The sequence below is a fragment of the Drosophila melanogaster genome, chromosome 3R (assembly GCF_000001215.4).
Source record: "Drosophila melanogaster chromosome 3R".
NCBI classification, from domain to species: domain Eukaryota; kingdom Metazoa; phylum Arthropoda; class Insecta; order Diptera; family Drosophilidae; genus Drosophila; species Drosophila melanogaster.
The window spans coordinates 3,583,210-3,608,828 of NT_033777.3; the positions used below are offsets into that span (position 1 = coordinate 3,583,210).

The following is a 25,619-nucleotide window of genomic DNA, read 5'->3' on the forward strand; positions in this document are numbered from 1 at the left end:
AGTTTGCACGCCTTTTTTTGTTTTATATATGACCAGAGGTTTTCTATTATGTTGAGGTCTGGGCTTTGAGGTGGCTAATCCAATGTGTTTACGCAAACATCTTTCAGAAACTGCGTAATCAGTTTGACCTTATGCTGACCTTATACTCCTGCTGGAGTATGAAGGACTCTCCAAGCAATTTAGGGCAATGCATGATTATTAAGGACATCTATATATATTTTTTCCTGAATGATTTATTCACTGACACACTGGTGCCACTTTTTTACGATAATGTTTCGGTAATCTAACAAAAAAAAATTTTTTTGATCAGTGAAACTCAAAAGAGCTTTCATCGCTCCACAAAACATTGTTTCAGAATGATGCTGGCTGTCCAACATATTTTTTGGCAAAGTCGTGGCGTTTTAACTTATTTGTAGAGTTATTGTGGTATAACTCTGCTAACATATGTTCCAAAATCGGCTTCCTTAAGACGTTCCTTCACTGATATCGATTTCTGTTCCTTCTTTTAGTTCTTTGGCAACCGATCGGGGAGTTTGTAGAACATTCTGCTTAAACTTCCGTATAATATAACCATCGCCCTTTTGAGTTGTTTTACGTGGTCGGCCACTACGCGCAACGTTTTTGGTTGTGTGTGTTTTTTTATATTTATTTATTTGGTAATGCACCGTTGCCCGTGGAATTTTGTATAAATCAATGATAATTTGTACCGAAATACCAGAGTTATACTTAATTATTATTCAATTTTTTATAAATTCGCTCAGTTTCTTTGTTTTCCCCATGTTTAACAAATTTATGAATGAAATAAAAGTAGGCAGTCCCACGTTATCAAGAAAAAATGTTCAAATGATCTAAAAAAAAAGTCGAAAATTTGATATTCTTCGAACAACAGATCAATGCGAACTAATTAAATGTGTCTAAATACTTTTGCCACGGCCCAAATCGTTGCCTGTCTAGCTTTCTTATAAGCACAAGGATAATTGAAAAGGTAAACAGCCAAACTTACCCTTCGTGTGTAACTGTAATTGCACTTTTTGTTTTATCATCAATAGTTTACTTATTTATTTGACTGTACTATGAAAAGCCCGGCAGTTTCAAGCTAATGGTGTCTAAATACTTATGCCCACTAGTGTATGTACCTTTCCAGTATAATTTTAACTCAGCTGTTACATTTACGCTCAAATAATCACGACCCAGCCTAAATATAGCGAAAAATAGTTACATTATTTTCCTGCGGCGATACAACCAATGCCCATCGATTAAGGTCGACTTACATATATTAAATAACATTGTTAAATTCACTTGACTTTTCGACAAACTACAGGCGAAGTTATAGTTGATTTCCTCTACAATCTACAATTGTCAAAAAACTTTTGATATGCCCGCTTCACTCGGATCTGCATGTTTAATCGCAACCCAGTTTTATAGTTCCCACAATCACATCGTTCATACGGACATGGACAATTCGAGTCTTATCTTTTAGGGTGGGATCGATTATTTAATTTTTTTAGTGCCGGAAATGTTGCCTTTACCTGATAAATATTTTTTAACAAAGAATATACACTATTGTACCTATATAGTTGAAGGGCATCCCCAACTAAGGAATGACCAAGAAGAGATCAGAATACTTAGTGGATCAAATTACAGTTATCTATTTCAGTTTACAATCTTCAGTATAATCAAGCTTATTTTCTTTAAGAGGGATAACTTAATAATAGCAATGCAGAACAGTTACAGAACAGTTAATAGAAATTCAATGTGAGATTAACTTACGGTATGGCGTTTTTAACTTTCGCTTGATCATCATCTGCTAAGCTCTGAAATCCTGGCATATCTTCACCTGACGCAAACCAGCCAAGCTCAGAGCGCAATTGGGCGAAGCATTCCAAATGATGCCACAAAGGTTGGCCTCCGTACTTCATACCAACTTCAGTATCATAAACAGTTTTACGTAAGCGAACTAGATCCTTGTTTATTTTTTGTTCACATCCACGACACGTCGATCGACTAGATTTTGCATATTCAATCCCAAAGTCTTTTAATGCTAAGTTAAAAGCCTTCGATCGCTTTTTTCCTAATTGTGCGCTTATAACTTCTTGTATATTTTCTAAGTACATTTCAAAATGTTTTTAAATTGATATAGATCAATTTTAAATACTAACCCACAAGATCCGTTAATTCCTTTTGATCGGCAAATCGGAGATTTCCAATGTTTTGTATGTCTCCTACTGAGCTGGGACGCTGGTTTTTAAAAAAGCAGGTTTTATGAAACCAATTCGGAACTTTGGCATCATGAAATGCAGACTAAAAAATAAGAAATACAATAAAATAGTTTCTTTGTCTTTCGTTCGTTTGGTGTAACCGTTTCAATTAAAAAATAATAATAAAACGATTTTTCAAAAGTGTGTGCGTGGCAGTTTTGTGCAATTTTAGGGCTTTAAAGTGGGCGTGGCAAGTCGATAGAAATTTACAGAACTAATAAAAATGAAAAAAAAAAATATCAACACGTTTTTCAAAAGGGTTGGCGTTGCAGTTTTGTGCGGTTTGTGGGCGTTAGAGTTGCCGTGGCAACATGGGTCATGCTGCATCTATGTCTCTAGAATCTGTATGCTAAATCTCAACCTTCTAGATTTTATAGTTCCTGATATCTCGACGTTCATACGGACAGACAGACGGACATGGTATTCTTGATTGGCCTTGTCCTTTTGTATGAAAGCTATGATCTCGAAAACTATAAAAGCTAGTATTCATGTTTCGCTCTGTGAAAGTTTGTTTCAGAACGATCATCACCATGTGAGGACATGGCGAAAATTCAGCTGGTCTTACAATTTTTGCGGCCCCAACCACAGAACTGCAGCAAGCCACTGGCACTCTTAGTACACCCGCACCCACCAACTGGGTGTCTATACCCCCGGGTGTTTTTTGACACTCTACTTTCGGCAATAAAAAATATCCGAGTGTTTCGCCTGCTGCGAAATAACCCTTTGGGTGAGCGACTCACAAGCAACATTTTTATAGGTTGAAGCGTGACGGTAGAAGAAATGAAGGGTCGGTCCCACTGTCGGTCCCGCTGTCGGTCCCACTGTCAGTCCCACTGTTGGTCCGACTGTCAGTCCCGCTGTCGGTCCCACTGTTAATCCCACTGTCGGTCCCACGTCAGTCCCGCTGTCGGTCCCACTGTCGGTCCCGCTGTCAGTCCCACTGTCGGTCCCACCGTCAGTCCCGCTGTCGGTCTCACCGTCAGTCCCGCTGTCGGTCCCACTGTCGGTCCCAATGTCGGACCCACTGTCGGTCCCAATGTCGGTCCCACTGTCAGTACCAATGTCAGTCCCGCTGTCGTTCCCGCTAGTTTCGATTTCACGTGATGTTTGAGGACCTGTTTTCGTTTCTTCGGCCGCACGCATTGCCACACGCACACTGGGCCAGAGAACTGCAGCAAGCCACTGGCACCCTGTGGGTGAGCGACGCAAGTATTTGTGCCCCCACCGCTACACGATTTACCGCTGGCAATTACATGCCGCAGCTGTCGACGACCGATGGGACTAACGGCGAATCGGGATCTTTTAAAGTTTCGTAAATCAGTATCAGTTTAATCAAATTCATTTTCAATCTTTTATCTGCAGACTACTTACGTATGTATGTACCACATAGTAACTTACTTGAACCATGACAGCAATCCGAAGAGTATCTTTAGATATAGTACTTTTACATCCTTTGCAAGTGGCTCGTCCAGTTCTTGCATACTCAGCAAGATAAGGTAATTCAATATCCATATTACACTTTAAAGGAAGTCAATTTCAAGACATTTATTATTTATCGAATTATGTTGGCGATATTTTCCTAAATAATAAAATTGTATATCGATGTTAAAGACTACAAAAATATTATTATAGACGATTTCCAATGATTCTAAAGACCTTGTACAGGAGCTCATTCCGTAATTAAGCTGTATTCTGTTATAAGACGTACGACTGTTAACTATATAACTTTGTAATTGAATTCGGCAACATTAAAATTCTGTGTCGATTATACACCAGCTAGTTTAACAAGAAAGGGTGGTCATTTGGAAGATTAAGAAGGAATGGTAATTATGTTCTTACTGAATAATAACACCGACCGTTTTAATTAAGGTCTGAAACTGAACTCAACAAATTGATATGGATTGATTGACTTTGAATCCTCGGCCTCGAGCTTTATAAATATGGGCTTTGGATTTTGGAGTTCCAATGAAATAAACAGAGCTTTGGAGTTACTAACATTGATTTGTCTTTGCATTTCTCTTGGACTCGAGTTCATTCGCTATTGGATACAAACGCTCTTAGATCCTCACGACTTTGTTTATTGAAATCTTAAAATAAAGTTTTCGATTATCATCCTGTATACGACTTTGGGCTTATTCCAGTCAGGATTGCTTTTGGTTTACTAGTGTTGTTCTTCTATAATAAGAAGCTGTGTGTAGGCATGTGCTTAAGTCTAATGGACTTATGGATATGCCACTCCCCCAACCATTAGTTTTGGCAAAGACACTAGAATAACAAGATGCGTAACGGCCATACATTGGTTTGGCACTATGCAGCCACTTTTTTGGTGACGGCCAAAATTGCTCTCTTTCCGCTCGCTCACGCTGAGAACATAAGAAATCTAAAAATAGAATTTGCTTGCTTGTGTGAGTAAAAACAAGAGACGAGAACGCGTATATGTGTGCGTGTTGTGCTAGAAGACGATTTTCGGGCCGAAATCAATTCTGATCAAAGAAATGAATTTACATTGTACATATTAGGGTAGTTTTTTGCCAATTTCGTAGCAATATGATGAAATAAAATAATTTTTAAAAATTCGCGCCCTTCTTATTATAATTTTAAAATTTTAATTTTAATTTTAAAATTTTTTAATTTTAAAGCTTTTTAAATTCGTTTGTTAAAATCGCCGCTCGAATTAGCTACCGTTTACATATTTATATTTATGTTGATAATTATTTATGTGTAATATGTGTAATAGTCGGTACCCAGGGAACACCACGGGGAGGCCATTACAATTGTAATGGGGTCTTATATTTACGTATATGACCTTCGAGTCGACTTGAAATATTTTAATGTTTAACATTAAAACATTTCCACATTCCCCAATTAAGTTATTTTTCTAACTATTGTTTTTTATTATATACTGCTCGATTTTTCAGTCGTCAGTTATTTAAATAACATACTGAAAAACAACTGAATCTAATGTGCATTTTAAATAATAAAAATGGATCATTATCATATATAAATCATATTAAGTCAAATGACTTAATAAGTATGCTAAATAATTAAAGGAAGTAAAATATAAATTATTATAACTACTTATAACAAAAGGAATACATTACATCGAGAAATAAATATTTCATAAAAATAATACGAAGTAGAAAATACAAATTTGTAAAATAAATAAAAATATGAAAACTGTTTATTGCAAAAGTCACATCAAAGACACTAGAATTATTCTAGTGTCTTTGCTTTGTTCATATCTTGAGGCACGAAGTGCGGACACAAGCACTCAACAATCATTGCCTTATTAATTTTTCACACGCCGCAAGATGAATACTCTAATGACAAATATTCTTATATAAAGTCATTTTTGAAATTTATTTTTGTGATATTATGTACATAGATTTGGCTATTTCTAATCTATTTTCAAATAATAATAACGTTAAGGCAATGCAAAACAAGAATTTTTCGCATGGTGCCAATTGATCAAAAATAATATAGATTTAAAGTCTAAGAACTTCTACGGTGAAGGGCATATTTTGTCAAATTTACAATGCATGAGCATACGTGTGCACACATAAAGTTGTCTGCTATCACTGTATGCGTAGAAAAGAGCGGTTCGCTGTAGCGCTCTCCGCTCTCTCGCTCTCTAACAAAAATTCGAGAGAGCCTGGAGCCACCTCTAGAGCCACGGCGAAAATATCGTGTGCCAAAAAATCGTATGGCGTTACTCATCTTGTTATTCTAGGGTCTTTGTTATATGCAATCCGACTTAAATAAATTTGTATGTATGAATAGATCAGTTATTTGTTAAATAGCAAAGTTTCTGATCTCTTAAATTTGTTTTTATATCCTTTTTTCAAAAACATAACAAAAAATCTTAATTTTTTGGCTCAACTGAATATGTTTTACACTTTTGACTTCACTTTTTTTGACCGCGTGATTGTAAAGAGTTAAATCTTTTTGTATTCTAAAATTTAAATCATCTTTATCATCTTTTTCTAAAATGGGCCGCGGATTTATTTATTTATTTATTTTATCATATTGCTAGGAAATTGGCAAAAACTACCCTAATATGTACCATGTAAATTCGTTTCTTCGATCAGAATTGATTTCGGCCCGAAAATCGTCTTCTAGCACAACACGCACACTTATACGCGTTCTCGTCTCTTGTTTTTACTCACACAAGCAAGCAAATTATATTTTTAGATTTCTTACGGTCTTAGCGGGAGTGAGCGGAAAGAGAGTAATTTTGGCCGTCACTTAAAAAGTGGCTGCATAGTGCCAAACCAATGTATGGCCGTTACGCATCTTGTTATTCTAGTGTCTTTGCATATAACTAAGTTACAACGTTCAAACCTAAACAAGTAGTCAAACCCATTCAGTTGAGCGGCTCTGTAAATGATATCGTTCAGCTTTCTTCAGTTGGACGGTGTGGTCATATTAATAATATGATCTTTCTACTGCAGTTCGTCTTTTTTTTTAATGTTTAGTGTTTAGGATAAAAGCTTCTTGTCATTTTTGTTTGGTTACAAATTAATATACGTATTTGAATTTTATTTTTAATGTAGCATTCAAATACAAAATGATTAAAATTAATAATAAAAATGATATTGATATTTTCTAATTGTAATTGTTTAAAATATTAATGTTGTCAAGAGTAAGTTCTGAATTGTTGGATTTTATGTAATCTGATAAGTCCAGATTCTTAAAGTGGTTAGTGGTTATGTACTCAAGTAATTTGTTTTCTAAATTGGTGTATCAAATATTATTTATTGTAGTTGTGCTGTTGAAGGTTATTAAATATGACCCGTCTAAATGAGAATTGCTTACAATATTATTTCCTATTATTAGAATGGCACCTTCTTGAATGATATCTATATTCTTATTTTTTCTCGTATCTTGGTGCAAATTTAATTCTCTCCATTTAGTAAGCGGGTAAAACAAGTTTTATCTTTACTTAAAATACCATAGTTATTAGAAAGTTTGTTCTTAAAATTAGATATTTCATAAAAAGTATTTTCCCATTTGGCGATCTGATTAGTTATTAGTGAATGGATCTGGCAAAATAAATTTCACATCTTTTTGTTATTACAGGGTACTTGATATAAATAATTAAGAGTTCGTTATGTACAATTATGAATACGGAGATATCAATTAGATCTGCAATAATTAAAGGCTTTTGTTAGTGATTTAATATTTCCTTAATGTCTTTTGTTTGGTTATGCAGCCTGCAGCCAGCAGCAGCGAATCATAAGTTATTTTATTATATCACTTTTATACATTGCTCTGTGCACCAACAGATTTTGCATTCCCCTTTGTGCTATGTTCCTCTCTCTTAATAGTGAGCGAGCACAACTGTTTATGTGCAACTGTTTTGTACAACTTGCTCATTTGCCTTCTCCATAGCAAAGTCAGTCACAAATTAAGTGTTGATCTTACCGGTACTGCTGTGATGCACATTAACTCTTAATCGGTTCGGTACGGGGACTGCCACAATATTTGGTGACCCCGACGTGATCGGTAACATTTCTTTATCGTGAACTCAAAAACAAAAATTTTGGTGCACTTTTGTGTGTACATAAGTGGCTGTACTTTTCGCCCTATCTTCTTTTCGTTTATCGCAAGCATTCGCTTGCTCTCGTTTCGTTTTCTGTTTCTTTGCTTACGCAGCTAAGCATTCACGCGTAGCAGCAGTTTCTTCTTTGCCGACCGCCAAATTCATGTCGTTTTGGCTGTGCAAAAAAGAACCGACTTTGTGCATAAACATACATCATTGCTATTTGTAATGAGGTCCAAACTGGACCTCAATCAAATGGGAAGCGAAGTGCGTGACCAGTTCAAAGACATTTCTATGAAATGTGGTATATGATAAAAACGGACCTCAGTAGACGCAAAGTGCGAGAGATTGCTTGTTCAACTATGCGTCAATATCCAGGAACTGAGTGGCCTTCTAGTTCTCTATTTCGACGACCGAATGTGCCTAACCTGAAGCTACCAACCTTTAGTGGAAATTATACTGAATACACAGGTTTTATGTCGATGTTTTCTACTGTCATCGATAAAAACCTAATATTGGCTGACATGACACCCCAAGTCTTGCCTAAGAGGTCCCGCTTTGGCTGCCGTTGGTGCTTTAGAGGTTACTAATGCAAATTACCCGGCTGCCCTGGAGTTGTTGGATAAGCGCTACAACAATAAGCCGCTGATTTTGGAGTCTCACATTTCGGCGATCATGAACCTACCAAAGGTAGAGGGTTCATCTTCTGTAAAGCTGCGTGAACTGTCCGACCAAATAAATCTGCGTTTACGGCACTTCACAACATGGTCCCCCCTTTGAAAATATCCGAATGTATTTATTGTTTTCTCCAAAAAGTCGACCGTGAAACCCATCTATTATGGGAGGATGCTGCTCCCACTGAAAGGCTTCCAAAATGTAATGAATTTGTTAAGTTTTTGGAGACAAGATGCCAAAGGGTTGAAAACATCGAACGTAACAATGTTGCACTTAGAATCATGCCACAGGTTGTAAAACCTAGGAAAGCCATCCACAATTCTAGAAATTCATTTGTCGTCACTACCCCTGTCGCTTGCTGCCCTGTCTGCAATGGTGTAGACCACATAATCTTTGATTGCCCACAATTCAGAAAACTGACGCCTCAAGATCGCTTACAGGAGGCAAAAAAAAAAGCTTTTGATGCTCATTCCAACGGATTGCAAGTAGTTGCACAGGAATCATCACCTGGTCAATCTTCTTCCTTAATTGCTCAAAATCGGCCACTGCCGTCATCAATATTCAAAAAAAATCAGGATCTTGGGTTCCTTGTCGCGTCTTGCTTGACTCTGGCTCGCAACTACACATAATCACCTCTCGCCTGGCACACACTTTGCAATTTCCCAAGTACAAGTCTGCAGTTACAGTTTCTGGAATTGGTGAAGCCAGGTTTAGATCAGATGAATGTATGGGTATGGTAAATATTAATCTAAAATCTCAAACTTCAGAGTTCGCAAGTGCCAATATCGCAACTTTGGTAGCTCCTACTATCACGGTCAACCAGCCCAACCTAACTGTAAATTCTGAAGACTGGAAAATACCAGCTAATCTTCGCTTGGCCGATTCCCAATTCTTCAGGCCCCAAAAAATTGACTTGCTGATAGGGGCTAGGGGCTATTTTCTTTGATCTGCTGCGTGTAGGCCAAATAAAATTGGCCGATGGACTTCCCATTCTCCAAAAAACTCGTTTTAAATGCATTCTCACTGGTGGTTCCTCCAAACTTAACAAGGCTTCATCATTCATCATTCATCACCGTTCACTCAAATGCGCCTCAAATGCCTGATGAGGGCATCCGTGTGGAGAAACTGAGAGACAGAAACCATTGCTGAATCCGTCTCTAAGCGCATAAAGGAAGAGGCCTACTTCAAGTCTACATTTTCTAGGCTTTCGTCTGGAGAATATTCAGTTCGACTTCCTTTAAACCGCAGCCCGGCAGTGTTGGGAGATTCCTATCGACAGGCCTATCGCCGTTTTTTAAATCTGGAAAACAAACTTGAACGCCATCGCCAGCTCAAAGAGAAGTATTCAGCCTTTATTCACGAGTACTTATCTTTAAATCATATGTCATTTGCGGAATCACTGTCTTCAGGAAAGCAGCACAACAACTAAGCTGCGTGTTGTCTTTGATGGCTCTGCCAAAACTTCTTTTGGATACTCTTTAAACGAAATATTCATGGCACTTTGTTACAGTTTCGAACCGTCCCTGTTTTTATAACTGTACCGATGTGCACGGGTCAAGGAACCGGACAGCTATTTACAATGCATTTTGTGGCGTGACACACCCCAGGAAAAAATTCAAGTATTTAAGCTTGATACCGTCACCTACGGAACAAAGCCAGCTTCATTTCTATCTGTCAGAGCCATGCAGCAGCTAGCAGAAGACGAAAAAACGTCGAATCCAATTGGCGCTAAAATTCTTCTACGAGACTGTCGATGTCGATGACCTCATCACAGAAAAGAACTCAACCGAAGAAGTCTTGGAGATCAACAACTGCTCGCTTTTACGACCCTCTTGGTCTTATCTGTCCCGTCATAACGAAGGCCAAAATCCTGCTACAGCAAATCTGGAGAAAAAAACTTGTCTTGACGGAAAGTTTACCTTCGGCGCTTCATTCTGCTTGGCTAAATTTGTCTGCTTATATATGTCTCACCCACAAGTTGCAGTTTCCTCGTCTCGCACTGGTACCCAAAAGCCTGGTCGAAATCTATGAATTCAGTGACGCATATGGAAGATGCATCTACAGTCTCCATGTCTCAAAGTCAACGAGTAGACCCTCACGGTTCACAAGTTGAAATTATGCTCGGCAGTATTACTGGGTCAACTATTGCGGGAAGTCCTGCAGCTTGGCTTAATTTCATGCCCTGTTTATTGATGGTCAGATTCTGCTGTGGTGCTGTCCTGGATTCGAGATGAGTCTTCACCGTTTCAAACTTTTATTTCTAATCGCATCTCTTTAATCCAGGAGCTATCAAATGCCATAGAATGGCATTATGTCCCTACAGCCTGCAATCCAGCGGACATACTTTCAAGAGGGGCACTTTCTAGTGAGCTGATCGAGTCAAGTCTTTGGTCTCATGGTCCTGACTATTTTCAAGAAGACAAATCGCACTGGCCAGAATCTTGCCTCGCAATAAAGGTTCTCCCTGAGGTAAGGAAGAAGGCCCTCATCACTCTCAAGACCCCTGCCAACATCGACATCCCAACCAGTTGTAAATTTGTCAACTCCGGGCATAAATTAATGCATGTTTTTGGATACACCTTCAAATTTGGTTATCGTATCAGGCACCCCTGCCTGACTGTTAATCATCTTACCGGAGGCATGAAACTTATCATTCGCTCCATTCAGATGGCACACCTTACCGATGACTATTATGCAATGCTCAACATTCGACAAGTAAAATCATCGAGCTCAATTCCATCCCTCGCACCCATCATTGACAACTCTGGACTCATGAGAGTTGGTGGCAGAAGCACTCATCGTTGGACTATGACGCACAGCATCCATTAATATTGCCACGTCAGCACCCAGTCACTCGTGCCATTATACTCGACTATCATCGTCGCAATCTGCATTCTGGACTCGCTTCCATTCGACTGCAGTTCTGGCCCATTGGCGGTCGGAAGACAACTACAAGTGCAGTGAGCAAATGCATCAGCCAAACCATATATGGCTTGAGGACCGCGTAACAGTTCACATTCCTTCAAGGTCAGTGGTCTGGACTTTTGCGGCCCATTATAAAAACCCTCTTGGGAACATCATGAGCTATATCTGCATCTTTATCTGCATTTCTACAAAGGCTGTTCACCTTGAGCTGGTTCAGGATCTATCCACTTTTGCATTTCTTAATGCATGTTAATGCATCGGCGCTCGGAATGAGCTGAAGGATCTTAAGCATTTTTTCCTGAACACATCACAACAAACTGCAGTACATGAATTCTGCTTGACTGATAGCATTAAATGGCGATTCATCCCTCCTCGATCACCGCATTTTGAAGGCCTCTGGGAGGCGGCTGTCAAAACAGCAAAGCATCATTTTTACCGAGCTGTTATCCCTGCCGCTTTGCCCCCTTATGACCTACCCACGCTCATTTCCCACAAACCGTCCCAAGTGATGCACATTAAGTCATGTGTGACTCCAAGGGAAGCGTGGAACATTCTAGAAAAAATACATAAGGCAGTCGGACCGTTAATTCAAATGCAGCTCTATCAAAAACTCATTCGCTTAAAAATGAAGCAAGGTGATAATGTGGCAGACTATGTGAAGTCATTTGTAAAAATTTGTGGAAAGTTGGAGGAACTCGATATTTTACTAGGGTATAACCTAAAAGTGATTATGCTGCTAACTGGAATTCCAAATAGCTTTGAAATCTTCGTAGTTGCCATGCAAACGCGCGATACTGTGCCCCCGTTTTCAACTGTAAAATTGAAGCTTCTCGAAGAAGCTGAACGAGATAGGGTGAACGAAAAGTGCGAAGAATTTTTCGAGAAAAGGACATACGTGACTCGGATTGGACAGCCTACCTCGAAAAGCAATACAAAAAATTACGGTTCCTACGAACGACGCTAAAAGCAAAGTGTAAAGTCGTTTGAGTGCTGGTCGTGTGGGCAGCGCGGCCACAAAGCTATTAATTGTAGAGAAAGAAATTTTTCGAAAAAATAAACTGAAAATAATATGAAGCAGAGATCATTATGGGTTATGGGTCAAGTGTGAGAGAAATGTCGCGAGGCATATGGTGTCTCGATAGTGGAGCCACTGCTCATTTGTGTTGTGAGCGAAAAATTTTCTCGGAATATAAAGAACATAAAGAGCGTATTCTATTGGCGGGAAATAACTGCATTGAGTCCGTGGGCCGAGGAACAGTGATTGTGAAATGGCACGAATTCGAAATAAAGCTGGTTGATGTTCTTTATGTACAGGAACTTCAATATAATTTTATGTCAGTGTCGAAGGCGATCGAAAAAGGTTTTTGCCTGAAATTCTCAGAAAAAGGCGCGAGTGTAATTGAGAATGACGGAACTGTAATACTAAAGGCAGAGAAACGTGAAAATTTGTTTCTGTTTGAGAATGCCAAGAATAAATGTTACAATGTGCAAAACAAAAATTCATCGCAATTATGCCATTATTCGGACATATAAATTTGAGAAGTAATGATTTGAGAAGTGATGATTAAAGAAAATATGGTGAAAGGCATGAAGTTACATTTTAACGAGAACATTGCCTGTGACTCGTGTGCAAAAAGCAAAATTAGTGTAAAGCAATTTTCAAAGGCAAGTGAGAATCGCGCAAAATAATCTCTTGGTTTGTGCATACCGATATTTGTGGCCCGATTAATAGAAACTCAAATGGTGGTGTACGTTACTTTGTGACCTTTATTGATGACAAATCCAGATACGTAACGGTGTATTTTATGAAAACGCAGCCAACAGTGCCGCGACGAAATGGTGTAGCGGAGAGAGCAAACAGAACATTGGTGGAAATGGCCCTTACCATGTTTGCTTGTGCTGGCCTTGATGAAAGTTTTTGGGCTGAAGCGATCAAGACAGCATCCTACTTGAGGAACCGTGCAGAAACAACAACTTTGCCTGGTTTAACCCCTTTGACCCCTTTAACCTCCGTGTCTTTGGTGCCAAAGCCATTGTGTTGAACAGGACACATAAGACGAAGTTTGCTCCGAAGGGTTAGGAACATATACTGGTTGGCTACTCCATGAGAAGAGGAAAATGATCGAAGCGCGTGACGTCATGTTTTTCGAAGATGACTAGGACAGAAGTGGTTTGCCTGGTGAAACAGAGTTTAAATTGGTTGAACTCCGAGGCAAATCTACGCTTGTGGTTGGTGAGTTGTCTAATAATCCTTCTAATGTGGAGCCTGAGGCAGGTGACGATGAACTAACAAGTATTGAACAAGAGCCAGAACTTGAGGAAAAAGTAGCACAAAGAGCTTCTGGACGACCGAAATTAGTGCGAACTGGTCTCCCAGGACGACCTCGCAAAGAATATCAGATGCTGAATGTCACTGTAGATGACCTAAACGAGATGAAGTTACTTATCTTCAAGAAGTTTGACGTGGTCGACGGCGGCAATCTGAAACAATTTCTTGGCATGGAAATTAAGAGAGAGGGAGAAACTGGAAGTATCAAAATTGGCCACAAGCAGTATGTGGAGGCACTTCTTAACGATTATGGAATGCAAAATTATAAGCCAAGCAGTATTCCATTGGAGGCTGGCCATCAGATAAAATGCGACGACGTGAATAAGGAATCCTATCAGTCATTGATTGGGTCCCTTTTGTATCTGGCGATGACGACTCGACCAGTCATATTGCATTCTACTGTGAAGTTGGTACAGCGGAATGCAGATACTCATAAGGAGCACTAGGCGGCTGCCAAGCGTATCTTACGCTACCTGAGGGGCACATCTGAGAAGAAACTACACTACAGAAGAACTGGAAAGAATTCACTGCTATGTGGATGCAGACTGGGTTGGCGATTCTTCAGATCGCAAATCATATACTAGATGGGCGTTATTTGCTGCTGGTGCTGCCTTTAGTTGGGAATCTAAGAAATAAAGTATTGTAACTCTGAGCAGCACAGAGTCCGAATATAGCTCTCTCCACGGCTGCCAAAGAGGCGGTCTATATCAGGAAGCTGGTTGCCGAAATGGGTTTTGCCGATGTCAAGACTGTGCAGATATATAGCGACAACCAAAGTTCGCAATGCTTAGTTTAGAATCCTAGTTTCCATGAAAGAAGCAAACACATTTACATTAAATATCATCATGTCAGAGATATATATAAGAATAAAATTGTAAACATTAATTATGTTCCCACTGAAGATATGATAGCAGATGTGTTAACAAAGAATTTAAGTAGAATTAAGCATAATAAATGTATTAAGCTAATGGGACTGTTTTGAGTGAATATGTAAACATAAAACGTTGAGAAGGAGTGTTGAATATATATAATGAACAACGATGTATGTAAGAATCACTCAATTACTCACTTGTGTACTCAAACACTCAAGTTGCCTGCCAGCAACGGTTACTTCCTTTTTGAGTGTTTCCGCTACTGATCGACGATCACTCTTTGTTCTTATATTTTATATATGTATATATAGAATAACTCTGTGACAGGAAAAATTCGTGATTGGAGTAATCAATTATTTCTGATGTGGCTATCATTACGAAGAAATGCATTTTCTGTAATTTTAAAAGAAATATAATATTTGTTAAAACTTAATATTGTCTTTGTGAATAATTCTGCTTCTACTATTGATTATTATTTTTCTAGGTAAGTTTTCCTTAGCAACCTTAGCTTAGCTTATTTCTTTCTCCATGTTTCTTTTCATAAACAACTTGCCCTACATGATATTCCTTTCCCTTACGACCTTCATTATTTGTTTCTAACATTTTTTCTTGAGTGTTCTTTAGAATTTTTGAAATGTTTTCGTGTTCAATTTCATTATTGAGAATTTCGAAAAATTTTTGATTTGTTGAAGAATGAATGCTCTGATTAAATACTTTTGCAGCTCTAACAATTATTTCTGAATAGTCAATGAGCTCAAATTCTTATTTTATGCAAGAGCTAATTCTGTTAATGTTTAATTCAACTTGTCCGTTCGGGGTACTGTGTTGCCTGATTCATTCCATTTTCGGTCATAATTACTTTGGTGTGGGGAAATTGTTAAAGTATTTCCATTACCTTATTCTCGATCTTTAGTTTATTTGGAAATTCCTTTACTACTAGGAATTTTGAATACGCGTCCATGCAAGTTAAGAAAATAAGATTTTGCGCGTAATAAATATCGAGGTGTACATTTTCTCCTTCTTTAGTTGGAACAGGACCTTTCCCAATTATTCTTTACGTCTTGGTAAAAAGAAATTTGTTAGTAAAATTATTTTTTAATAATAAAAATTATTCTACTAAGCAATGATTTCCTATCGTTATGTTTGGTGGTAGATATTCTCTTAGTTAAGACGAGGGCCGACTCTCTTCGCAGCGGAACAATGCGTACTTCACCGTCGTGTCAGACGCCCGCGAGTGCCAAGTCATCCACCCGGCCAATGACCTAACACTTGCAGAATGCAAACGATCGCGGTCTTGCTCACCAATGCTTATGACTGCACGAAATGAACCCGAACGCACTGAGAGCGTCTCTCTAAAGCTCTCCCCATTCCAAACGGTGTCAAGTTCTTTAGCCACCAGTACAGCAATCACGATATCTACTGCAACTCCACCTTTAGCAACAACACCTGCAACAACAACTGCAACAGCATCAACATCAACTCTATGCTCAATACCGACAGCGGTGTACAATTCCGCTGTACCAACAACAACGAAAGCAAGAGCACTCACACCGACTCTTGAAAGCGGAAGCGAACAAGAACCAAAACAAAACAAAAAACTTTGTCAAACAGGGCTGGATTGCTACATCCAAATAAAACGAAAGCGAAGCCCACAACACAAGCAGGCTGGTAATCAGCCGAAAATAAATCGCGCCAACGCCTCCAATGACTCAAGTTCAAATAGGTTTGCACTATTGGATGACTGCGAAGTGCAGGAGCAGAAGAAGATAAAGTTGCCACCAATATATATATACGTGAGAAAACCTCAAGTGCGCTGGCTAACAAACTAGCTGCAATTATCGGAGAAAACAAGTTCCATGTTATAACACTTACTAATGGTAACATACAAGAAACGAAAGTGCAGACCCAGGATGAGTCTAGCCACCGATCAGTGACCAGGACCTGGACGAAGCTGGGAAGAGTTACTATACCTACAAGCTGAAAAGTACCAAAGGATTGCAGGTTGTCATTAAAGGAATAGAGTCATCAGTGACAGCATCCGAAATTATCGCGGCACTAAAGGAGAAGAACTTCAACGCCAAAACGGTGATCAACATTCTCAACAGGAACAAAGGGCCGTAGCCACTCTTTAAAGTCGAACTGGAGCCATCGAGTCAGAAAAACAACAAAAATGAAGTACATCCTATATACAAGCTTAAGTATTTACTGCACCGAAGAATAACCGTATAAGAACCACACAAGCGCAGGCAACCTGTGCAGTGCACGAACTGCCAAGAATATGGACACCAAAGTGTACTGCACTCTTAAATCCATCTGGGTCATTTGCAGCTATGCCCACGGTACTGCAAACTATCCTAAGAATAGCCACGACAGTTTAATTAAGTTTGCAGCAACTGTTGCTAAAAACACACAGCCAACTAGCGAGGATGCATTGTTTACAAGGAACTCAAGAGTCGCCTAAATAAACGAGAGGATTCAGCTCGAGATAGTATCACACCAACAATTCACAAAGTAATGGAACCGACTACAACTAACATGCCTTCATCTGCCAGCCACAGAACAATGCCAAATCCTTCCTTTGTAAGTGTATTCAAATCAGGGATCAAAACACCAACAGCAGTCACCTCCAGCGTCCAGCATAAAATTCACCAAATAAACACAAATAAACACACAAAACACCATCATTCAAGAAACTATGCAAGAGCTTATGAGGAACCAAAACATCCTTATTCAAATGCTCGTTTCTTCCAAAATAGGATAATGACTCCCTTAACAATAGCTACCTGGAACGCTAATGGCGTTTTGCACAAGCACAAGCTAGAACCTGCTCAGTTCTTAGCCGACAGAAACATTGACGTTATGCTACTCTCAGAGACTCACCTTACCGAAAAGTACAACTTCCAAATACCAGGATATAAAGGCCCAAGGCCCATGGAGGCACTGGCATACTAATACGGTTGCGAATTAAGCACCACCTTCTTGGTAATTGGCAAGAAGACTGCTTACAATGTACCTCTATAAACCTCCAACGCCATAACGGTGCTCTCACTCTGGCTGCTGTCTATTGCCCACCTCGCTTCACAATCTCTGAGAAAAAAATTTACAATACTTTTTGACTCGTTTGGTGAAAGGTGGTTTGCAGCTGGCTATTGGAATGTCAAGCACGTGTACTAGCGATCTCGGATAGAGAACCCTTAACGCAATCATCAAACCGCAACACAAACTTTACTATGTTTCCCCGGGAGCGCCTACAGATCCCATGAAGCTTCCAGAGTTGATTGACTTTGCCATCACAAAAAGGATATCCCAATCAATGATTACAGCTGAGGCACTTCCAGAACTCTCATCTGATCACTGTCCGGCACTCTTTCAACTTTTGCACCAACTACAACACATCGAGCGACCGCGTAGTCTTATAAGGAATAGGACCAACTGGGCGAGGTACAAAAAATATGTTTGTTACCATACCGGCTTTTCTAGCCCCCTGGAAACCGAGCAAGACATTGATCAGTTTGCTGGTGATATAGAATCAGTACTTGTCGCAGCAGCAAAAGCGTCACCTCCACAAGACAACCATGTATGCAGCACAAACTTTAACAAGGCAAGCAGAGATATTTAACTGCTTGTGCTTGAAAAACGACGACATCGAAGGGAGTGGCAGGAGCACAGATCACCTGGCGCAAAAGGTAAATTAAAAACAACATCTCGCAGACTTACCAGAGCGCTTAAGAAAGAAGAAGCGGACGCACAACTAAGATACATCGAGAATCTCACCCCCACAGACACAAAGAACTCGTTGTGGAAAGACCACAGGAACCTACAGGCACCAACAGAAACGGTTGAACCTCTCCGTAACTCTACCGGAAACTGGTCTCGCAGGGACACGGACAGAGCAAGAGTCTTCGCTGATCATCTTAAACAAGTATTTCAACCAAATCCAGCCACTAACTCATTTACTCTCCCGCCTTTAACTGCATCTGACTTAGCACCACAAGATCCTGTAGAATTTCGGCCAAGCGAGATAACGAAAGTCATAAAAAAGTAACTGAAAACTGGAAAATCGCCTGGCTACGACTTAATAACCCCGAAAATGATCATCGAGCTCCCAATGTGTGCAGTTCTGCGAATCTGCTTGCTCTTCAACGCAATTACTAAAATTTGATACTTCCCTCAAAAGTGGAAGAAATCAATTATAATCATGATCCCTAAGCCTGGGAAAGACAAAACACAGCCACCATCACACAACACTCTCCCATCGCACCAATTTGGTTTTCAGGCAAAACATGGAGCCATTGAACAGGTTAACCGCATCACAACAGAAATTCGCGCTGCCTTTGAACATCGTGAATTCAGCACTTAGATGAATTCACGGTTAGATGCAGTTCAAGCATTTCAAGCGATTGTACTATAGAATCCGGAGTGCCTCAAGGAAGATTTCTAGGCCCAATTCTATACACCCTATACACGGCGAACATCCCAAAAAACTACCAGCTTACGATATCCACATTCGCTGATGACACTGCAATACTAAGTCGATCCAGATGCCCAGTAAAAGCTACGATGCAACTAACACGCCATCTAACTTGTGTAACATTGGCTTGCAAATTGGCGCATACGAGTAAACGAAGGAAAGTGCAAACAGGTAACATTTACCCTAAACAAACAAAGCTGCCCGCCCTTGGCTCAATGCCCTTCAGCACTACTTGTAGACCCTTGCTACTTTTAAGGTGGTAGGTGTAAAAGCATGTTTTGTTTGCAGTAAGATAGTTTGTGACTTTTCCTCCGTTTTCGATGGAATTTTAATAATAATACCTCTTACGAGGGGTATTATATAAAAGCTATCTTTTCCAATAAGGCAAATCAAAGAATTTACCAAACCGTTTGAGCTCTTCTCGCGGATGTAAAGTGGGGGAAGCTTTACTTTTTTTGCTTCGTTATCGACTGATTTCAGTGGCACGTCCTTTGCGGGCGCTTCATTGTTGATCAAGGTAGTATTGTCGTGTATATTTTTTTATATGTTTTCTGTATCGGAATTTGTAGGGCTAAGCTTCCGCTTTATTGTAATGTAGAGGTCCATTCCAGTCTGCGAGGCCTACCCAACTTTTTGTTTGCGTTTTGTTTTGCTAGTTGTGGAGCAGTACCGTTTGGCTCTTGCGCTTTTGTTTTTGTTTTCGCTGACTCAGTAATAGCGTGAGAGAGTGCAGCCAACGGCGAAGTAGAGCGGGCTATCGGTATTGCTCCAGTTGTTCTTGTTGCATATAACGGGGCTTGTGACGAAGCTAGAAGTGCGGGAGAGCAAGAGCGCGAGTTACCTCCGGGGGAGCTTCGCGGGGTATTCAAATGCAGAAAAGAGAGGAGCTGATCCAGAAGGTAGCCACAGTGACCTCCGGAGAGCTTCGTGGGATATTCAGATGTAGAGAAGAGAGGAGCCGATCTTGAAAGTAGCTACGGCTGTCAGGGAATTCGATCGGATTGAATATTGGATACGTCTACAAGTGTTTGCTGCTAGATCTCGACTACTAGTCGTCTTTATTTTTGGGTCTTAAATAAGCTAACAGTGAATATGTATATGTGTATTACAATGTTGGAGTTCGTAGAAATAAAGTATCTGACGCAGCAGAAAGTATGTTAACAAGTATGTATGTATATGGGATTGTATGCACTGCGTTGTCTGCGCGAAGGGAATGCTGTGTCAGCTTTTTGGCGGATGTCGGCGGCTGACTCGTCGTTGATGTTTATGTTGCGACTTTGTATCGCAACGCTTCCCGGTTCGATGTCTTCACTTGTGTAGGCGTGGTGGTTTAGAGGGAGGGGTGGTGAATTGTACCGATGGGTCGGTAAATCCTCCCCCAGGTTTGGAGCGACGGCCATAACGGAGGAATTGGTGGAGCGACGATTGGAAGAATGTGGTCGGGCCAGGTATGGAAGAAGTGTCCAGGTGAGTATTATGGCGACTAGGGATACGGTGAAGAGAATGTATAAGGTTGTCGAGTGTCGAAAGTTTCCTGCCGTGACGACTCGTAGCTTGTTGGATGTTGTGAGTGTATCCAGGTGAAGTTTTTCCAAGGTGAGTATGTTAATAGTGGCATTTTTTATTAATTTCCGTATTGGTGGTAGGAAGAAGTCGGGGTGCTCTTCTGTTGATACCGCCGTGTTGTCGTAGTTTATTTCATTGATTTGTAATGTGCAATTGTTATACTTTATTATAGCTGATCCATTGATATTAGTTATGGTCTGGTTGGAGGATATGATTGGGAGGTTGTTCCCGTTAAATACAAATATGAAGCCTTTTTCCGGTTCGAACACATCGGTCGTGAGTCCCGTTTCCTTTATGTCGCAGTAGCTGGTCTTATTTTGGATAAGGTGTCCCAGGCAAGTATTATTTTTAAGATTATTGATAGAATCGATTTCACAGATGAATTGTTCTTCTATTACAGGGCATTTATACATAGTTGAAAACATACTATTATTTTTGTTATTATATATTAAGTACTTAGGTGCTATTACAAATTGTGTGGAATTTATTGGGAGTGGAATTAATCTTGCCATTTCGTAGTTAGGATTTAGAAAAATAGGAATTTTGACACTGAAAATTATTTTGTCTTGGTAATTGAGTGTGTTCATTTTTAACAGATTATAAATGTGTTGCTCGGATTTTATTGTGTAGTTTTGGGCTTCAAAAATTTGTTTGATTTTGTTTATTTCTGTCTTATCTAAAATGAGTTTTGGGATAACATTAATTTTGGCAAGCAGTGTACTTTCTATAATGTCGCTTAGGTGACTAAGTAATAAGTCTATATTATAGTTAAGCCTATTTATATATTGTAGTTTCTTTAGTTCTTCTTCGTAGTTATATATTTTTTTGTAGATTGTATTTTGAGTGTTTTCGAAGAAGTTTTTAATCAAATTCTGTTCATTGTTAATGTGTCTTGTTAAGTTTTTGAACCGTAGTTGAATTTCATCATTGAACGTGTTCTGTACTTCGAAGTTATCTGTTTCTATATTCTTTGCATCATGTTGCCAGTGACGACTTTGACTAAACTACCTAACCCGTTAATAAGACCACTTTTGTGGCGTGAAAAGGGTGTTAGTGCGTCTATTTTACTTTGAGTTTGGGCAAATTTAGCATTTAGTATTGATATACAGTTTATTTCTTCGTGGTCTGTAGGTAGTTTGTGTTTTTTTCGTGTGTCTAGTATTATTCTGTAAATCTCTGTCAAAGAGGAGTGTAAGCGTTCTACTTGAGAATTACTTGAAGATTGCTGGAAGGATGTGACATGGAGAAGTATATCATATTGAGAGCGAAACTTGCGGAATATGTCGTTGCAGAATTCTACTCCTTGGTCGTGTATTAGTTTTTTGGGTAGTCCGAATTGACTGAAAAAGTTTTTGATTGCTTTGGTGCAATTGATACCGTTTCTATTTGGAATGGGGTAGACAGCTGCGAATTTTGAGAACTTGTCTATGATTGTCAGGTTAAAATTATTGTTAATGGTGTAGATGTCTATGTGTATTATATCGAGGGGTTTCGTTGGGGTTTCTGTGATTTCAAATACAATGTTTTGTGGTTCTCTGTCGTATTTGAATTTTAGACAGGTTTCGCAATTCCTAATTAGTTCAGAGATTTTGCTTTTCATATTGGGGAAGTAGGTTTCTCGTTTGAGGTGAAGGAATGTTTCATCGATGCCTCTGTGATTGCTATTAGTGTGATATTCCTGAATGAATTTGTTTTGTTCGGGGCTTCCTACAATTTCGTGGAGAAGTGATTTGCATCTGATAATTTTAAAGTGTTTTTTGTGTGCAAAGTACGTTAAGAATGCTTTTTCGATTAATGCGGAATTATTATCGTCTGCCAAGAATGCGCAAATCCTGTTGGGTTTTAGGGTTCCTTTCAAGATTTTAGCAATATTATCGAAATCGAAAGAGGGCTGTGAATATTTTTTTCTAAGCTTTTGTTTGAATGGTGTTGTAGTTTGGCAAGACGTATTTGTATCTATTTCTAGTATGAGTTGCGTGTTAAATTCGTTAATAGGTTTTTCGGATGTGGGACAAGGCTTAACAGTCAGTGTTTCGCTGTGGTTTAAATTTGGGTCTGCTCTACTTAAGGCGTCTGCGATTACATTTTGTGAACCTTTCTTGTGAATTATTTCGAAATTGTATTCCATGAGTTGGAGTCTCCAACGAATTATTTTCGAATTGGGTTCTTTGAAATTCATAAGCCATATTAGTGGCTTGTGATCTGTAACAATAGTAAATTTTACGCCATAAATATATGGTCTGAAGTATTTTACTGCCCATATTATTGCCAACATTTCTTTTTCTATGGTTGAATAGTTGACTTCGGTGTCAGAGAGGGTCCTGCTGGCAAAGCATACAGGTAGATAGTACGGCTCCTAACGCGAAGTTACTAGCATCCGTAGTAAGGATAATTGGTTTTTTGAAGTCTGGGTGTATGAGTATCGGGTCATTGGAAAGAAGAGTTTTGCACTGTTCGAATGCGTCTACAAAATCTTTATCTGTAGTAACTTGTCTTTTTCCTTTCAGTTGTTTAGTCATGGGTTTCGTTATTCGAGCGAAGTCTCTTATAAACTTCCTATAATACCCCAGTAAACCGAGAAAAGATTTGATAGCTTTTCTGTTGGTGGGGCAAGGAAATTTTTTGATCGCACTTATCTTGTTCGGGTTTGGTTTTATTCCGTCTTGTGTGACTATGTGGCCTAGGAATTCTATCTCTTTCCTCAGGAATTCTGATTTCGAGGGTTGTAGTTTAAAGTTTGCCGCTCTAAGTTTTTCGAATACCCTTTTTATGTCCAATAGGTGTTTTTGTAAGGAAGGCGAGAAAATTATAATATCGTCGAGATAGACTAAGCAAATGGTGCCGTTAAGGTCGCCGAGGACGCTGTCCATAACCCGTTGAAAGGTAGCCGGTGCGTTTTTTAAGCCGAAGGGCATCTGTATGAATTCGTAATGGCCTCCTTCGACTGTAAAAGCTGTTTTGGCGATATCTTTTGGTTCCATCTCAATTTGATGGAAACCGCTAGTTAGGTCGAGCGTTGAAAAATATTTTGCTTTGCCTATGCTATCTAATATGTCGTTTATGTTTGGGATGGGGTATCTGTCCGAAACGGTTTTGTCGTTGTCGTTTGTAGGATTTTGCGTGGATAGTTGTCTATGGTGGGGATGGAGTGTGTGATTTTGTTGGTGAAAGTTAATGGTGTTTCTGGGTTGTAGAATATATCGCGAAATTGTTTACATAGGGTTATTAAAGCTGCTTTTTCTTCTGAATTGAGATGTTCTGTTAGGATTTGTAATGGGGCTTGGAGGGTATCGTTATTAAGAGGTGTAGCTGATATGTTAAAGAATTCGATATGATCGTTTTTGTTGTAGGGGATGGTTTCTAGGGGGTATTCTAGGTATAGTAGTTTATCTGAGTCGGATTTGTTAGAGATTTCGACATTGGCAATATTATTGTTTGCTTTATATAGTCCTTCTGACAAGGTTAACTCATTATTTAGCTGTGTAGCGCAACAATAGAATTCGCCATGATTAGTCTTTACCGGTAGTGGTAAGATAACTTTACTGTAGGCGGGGATGTTAAACATTTTTGAAGCCTGGTTAGTGTACAAGAATATTGGGAGTGTAGACTTTGAGGTTACTAGTTGTAAGTTTACTAGGTCTATTTTTGCTTCTAGGTGTGATAATAGGTCCATTCCTATGAGGCCGTTAAAATAAGAGTGAAATTTGAATTTAAATAGGGAAATTTGACCTTTGGTTTTGAACTCGGGTGGCATTGGGAATATTGCCTTTTCCTCAATTTTGAAACTATTTAATGCTGTTGTAATCGAAGTGGATGTTGGTAGAATTGTGCACTCTATGTTGTGTAGCCCATAATTTGGTGTTTTATTGTCTTTAAACGGGTTACTATTTCTGTTGCCATTGTTTGATTGACGATATTGGGAGTTGGGGTTTGAATAATGGTATGAGTGGTTTTGGGAGTAAGATGAGTTACGGTTGTTGTTGTCTCTGTGATTGTTGCTGTTATTGTTATTGCAATTGTTAGTTCGTCGTTCGGTATTGTTTGGTGTTGGGGGGTATGGGTTTTTGTTCTGGTAACGAGCTCTTTCTCTTTGACATAGCTCGTAAGCTGTTTCGATAGTTTTGGGGTCTTTCAATCTGATGACTGTTTTAAGTGGTTCTCTGATTCTTGAAATGAAGGCATTTAGACAGACTTCGTCATATAGTGTTTTCTTGGCTTCGATGATTGTGGCCGACTGTCCACTGTTGGAAGTAGTGGATATAAGTTGGCTCCTAATCCTCGATAAGCCGAAGAACAATTGCCCTAGGACTAGGTTATCCGGGAGAGATTGGAGCTCGCCTAGGAGGGTAGTTTCGCTTTTCTTGCTAGAATATAAACGTAGTAGGTTGCTTTTGATATCGTCCCATATAAGTTTGGTTTTAGCTAGGCTTAGAGCTTCATCTGCTCTTCCAACTATTTTGTTCCTAATTGCCCTAAGTGTTAGAAGTCCGTACGGTGTTTGGTCGGTACCCCTAATGAGCATGATTATTTCTTCAACGCTAGTTATATATTTGTCGAGTTGGCCTGGAGTACCATCGAAAGTCGGAAGTTCTTTAACGAAGGCTAAGATATCGGTGGCACTAAGTGCCGTAGCAATAATGCTAAAGACACTGACGGTAGGTGTTAAGGGGGCGGAATTACCTACGGAGGCGTTGCCTGAATCCATATTTATAGGTTGAAGGGGCGGTGAGAGGGTATTTTCTCTAATTACGGGGAGGGTGTTTGTTTTAGTAACTGAACGTGTGACTCTTTTTGGAAGTGTGTGTGATCCTAATACGGAACGAGTTGTTTGTTTTATAGTTTGTGTTAATTTCTTTGACATTTAAGAGGGAAAGGGAATATACAATTTATAATGTACTTAGTGATTCTTAATTATTTGTTTATTGTTGAATGGTGTGTGTTTGTTGGGCGTTAATTTAATAGAACTATTTAATAGAGCTTT

The 25,619-nt window shown here is 39.3% G+C and overlaps 1 protein-coding gene across 1 annotated transcript in view; it reads right to left on the reverse strand.

Annotated features, from left to right (window-relative positions):
- The window catches only part of Parp1 (Poly-(ADP-ribose) polymerase 1), a 125,704-nt gene extending 121,859 nt beyond the window's left edge, over positions 1–3,845 (reverse strand). The window contains exons 1-3 of the mRNA NM_001110982.3: positions 3,657–3,845; positions 2,160–2,301; positions 1,771–2,104 (exon numbers count right to left, since the gene is read on the reverse strand). Coding sequence (NP_001104452.1) covers positions 1,771–2,104; positions 2,160–2,301; positions 3,657–3,770 — 590 coding nt within the window. The 5' untranslated portion in view covers positions 3,771–3,845. The remainder of the gene's footprint in view (positions 1–1,770; positions 2,105–2,159; positions 2,302–3,656) is intronic.
- Positions 3,846–25,619: the final 21,774 nt, after the last annotated feature.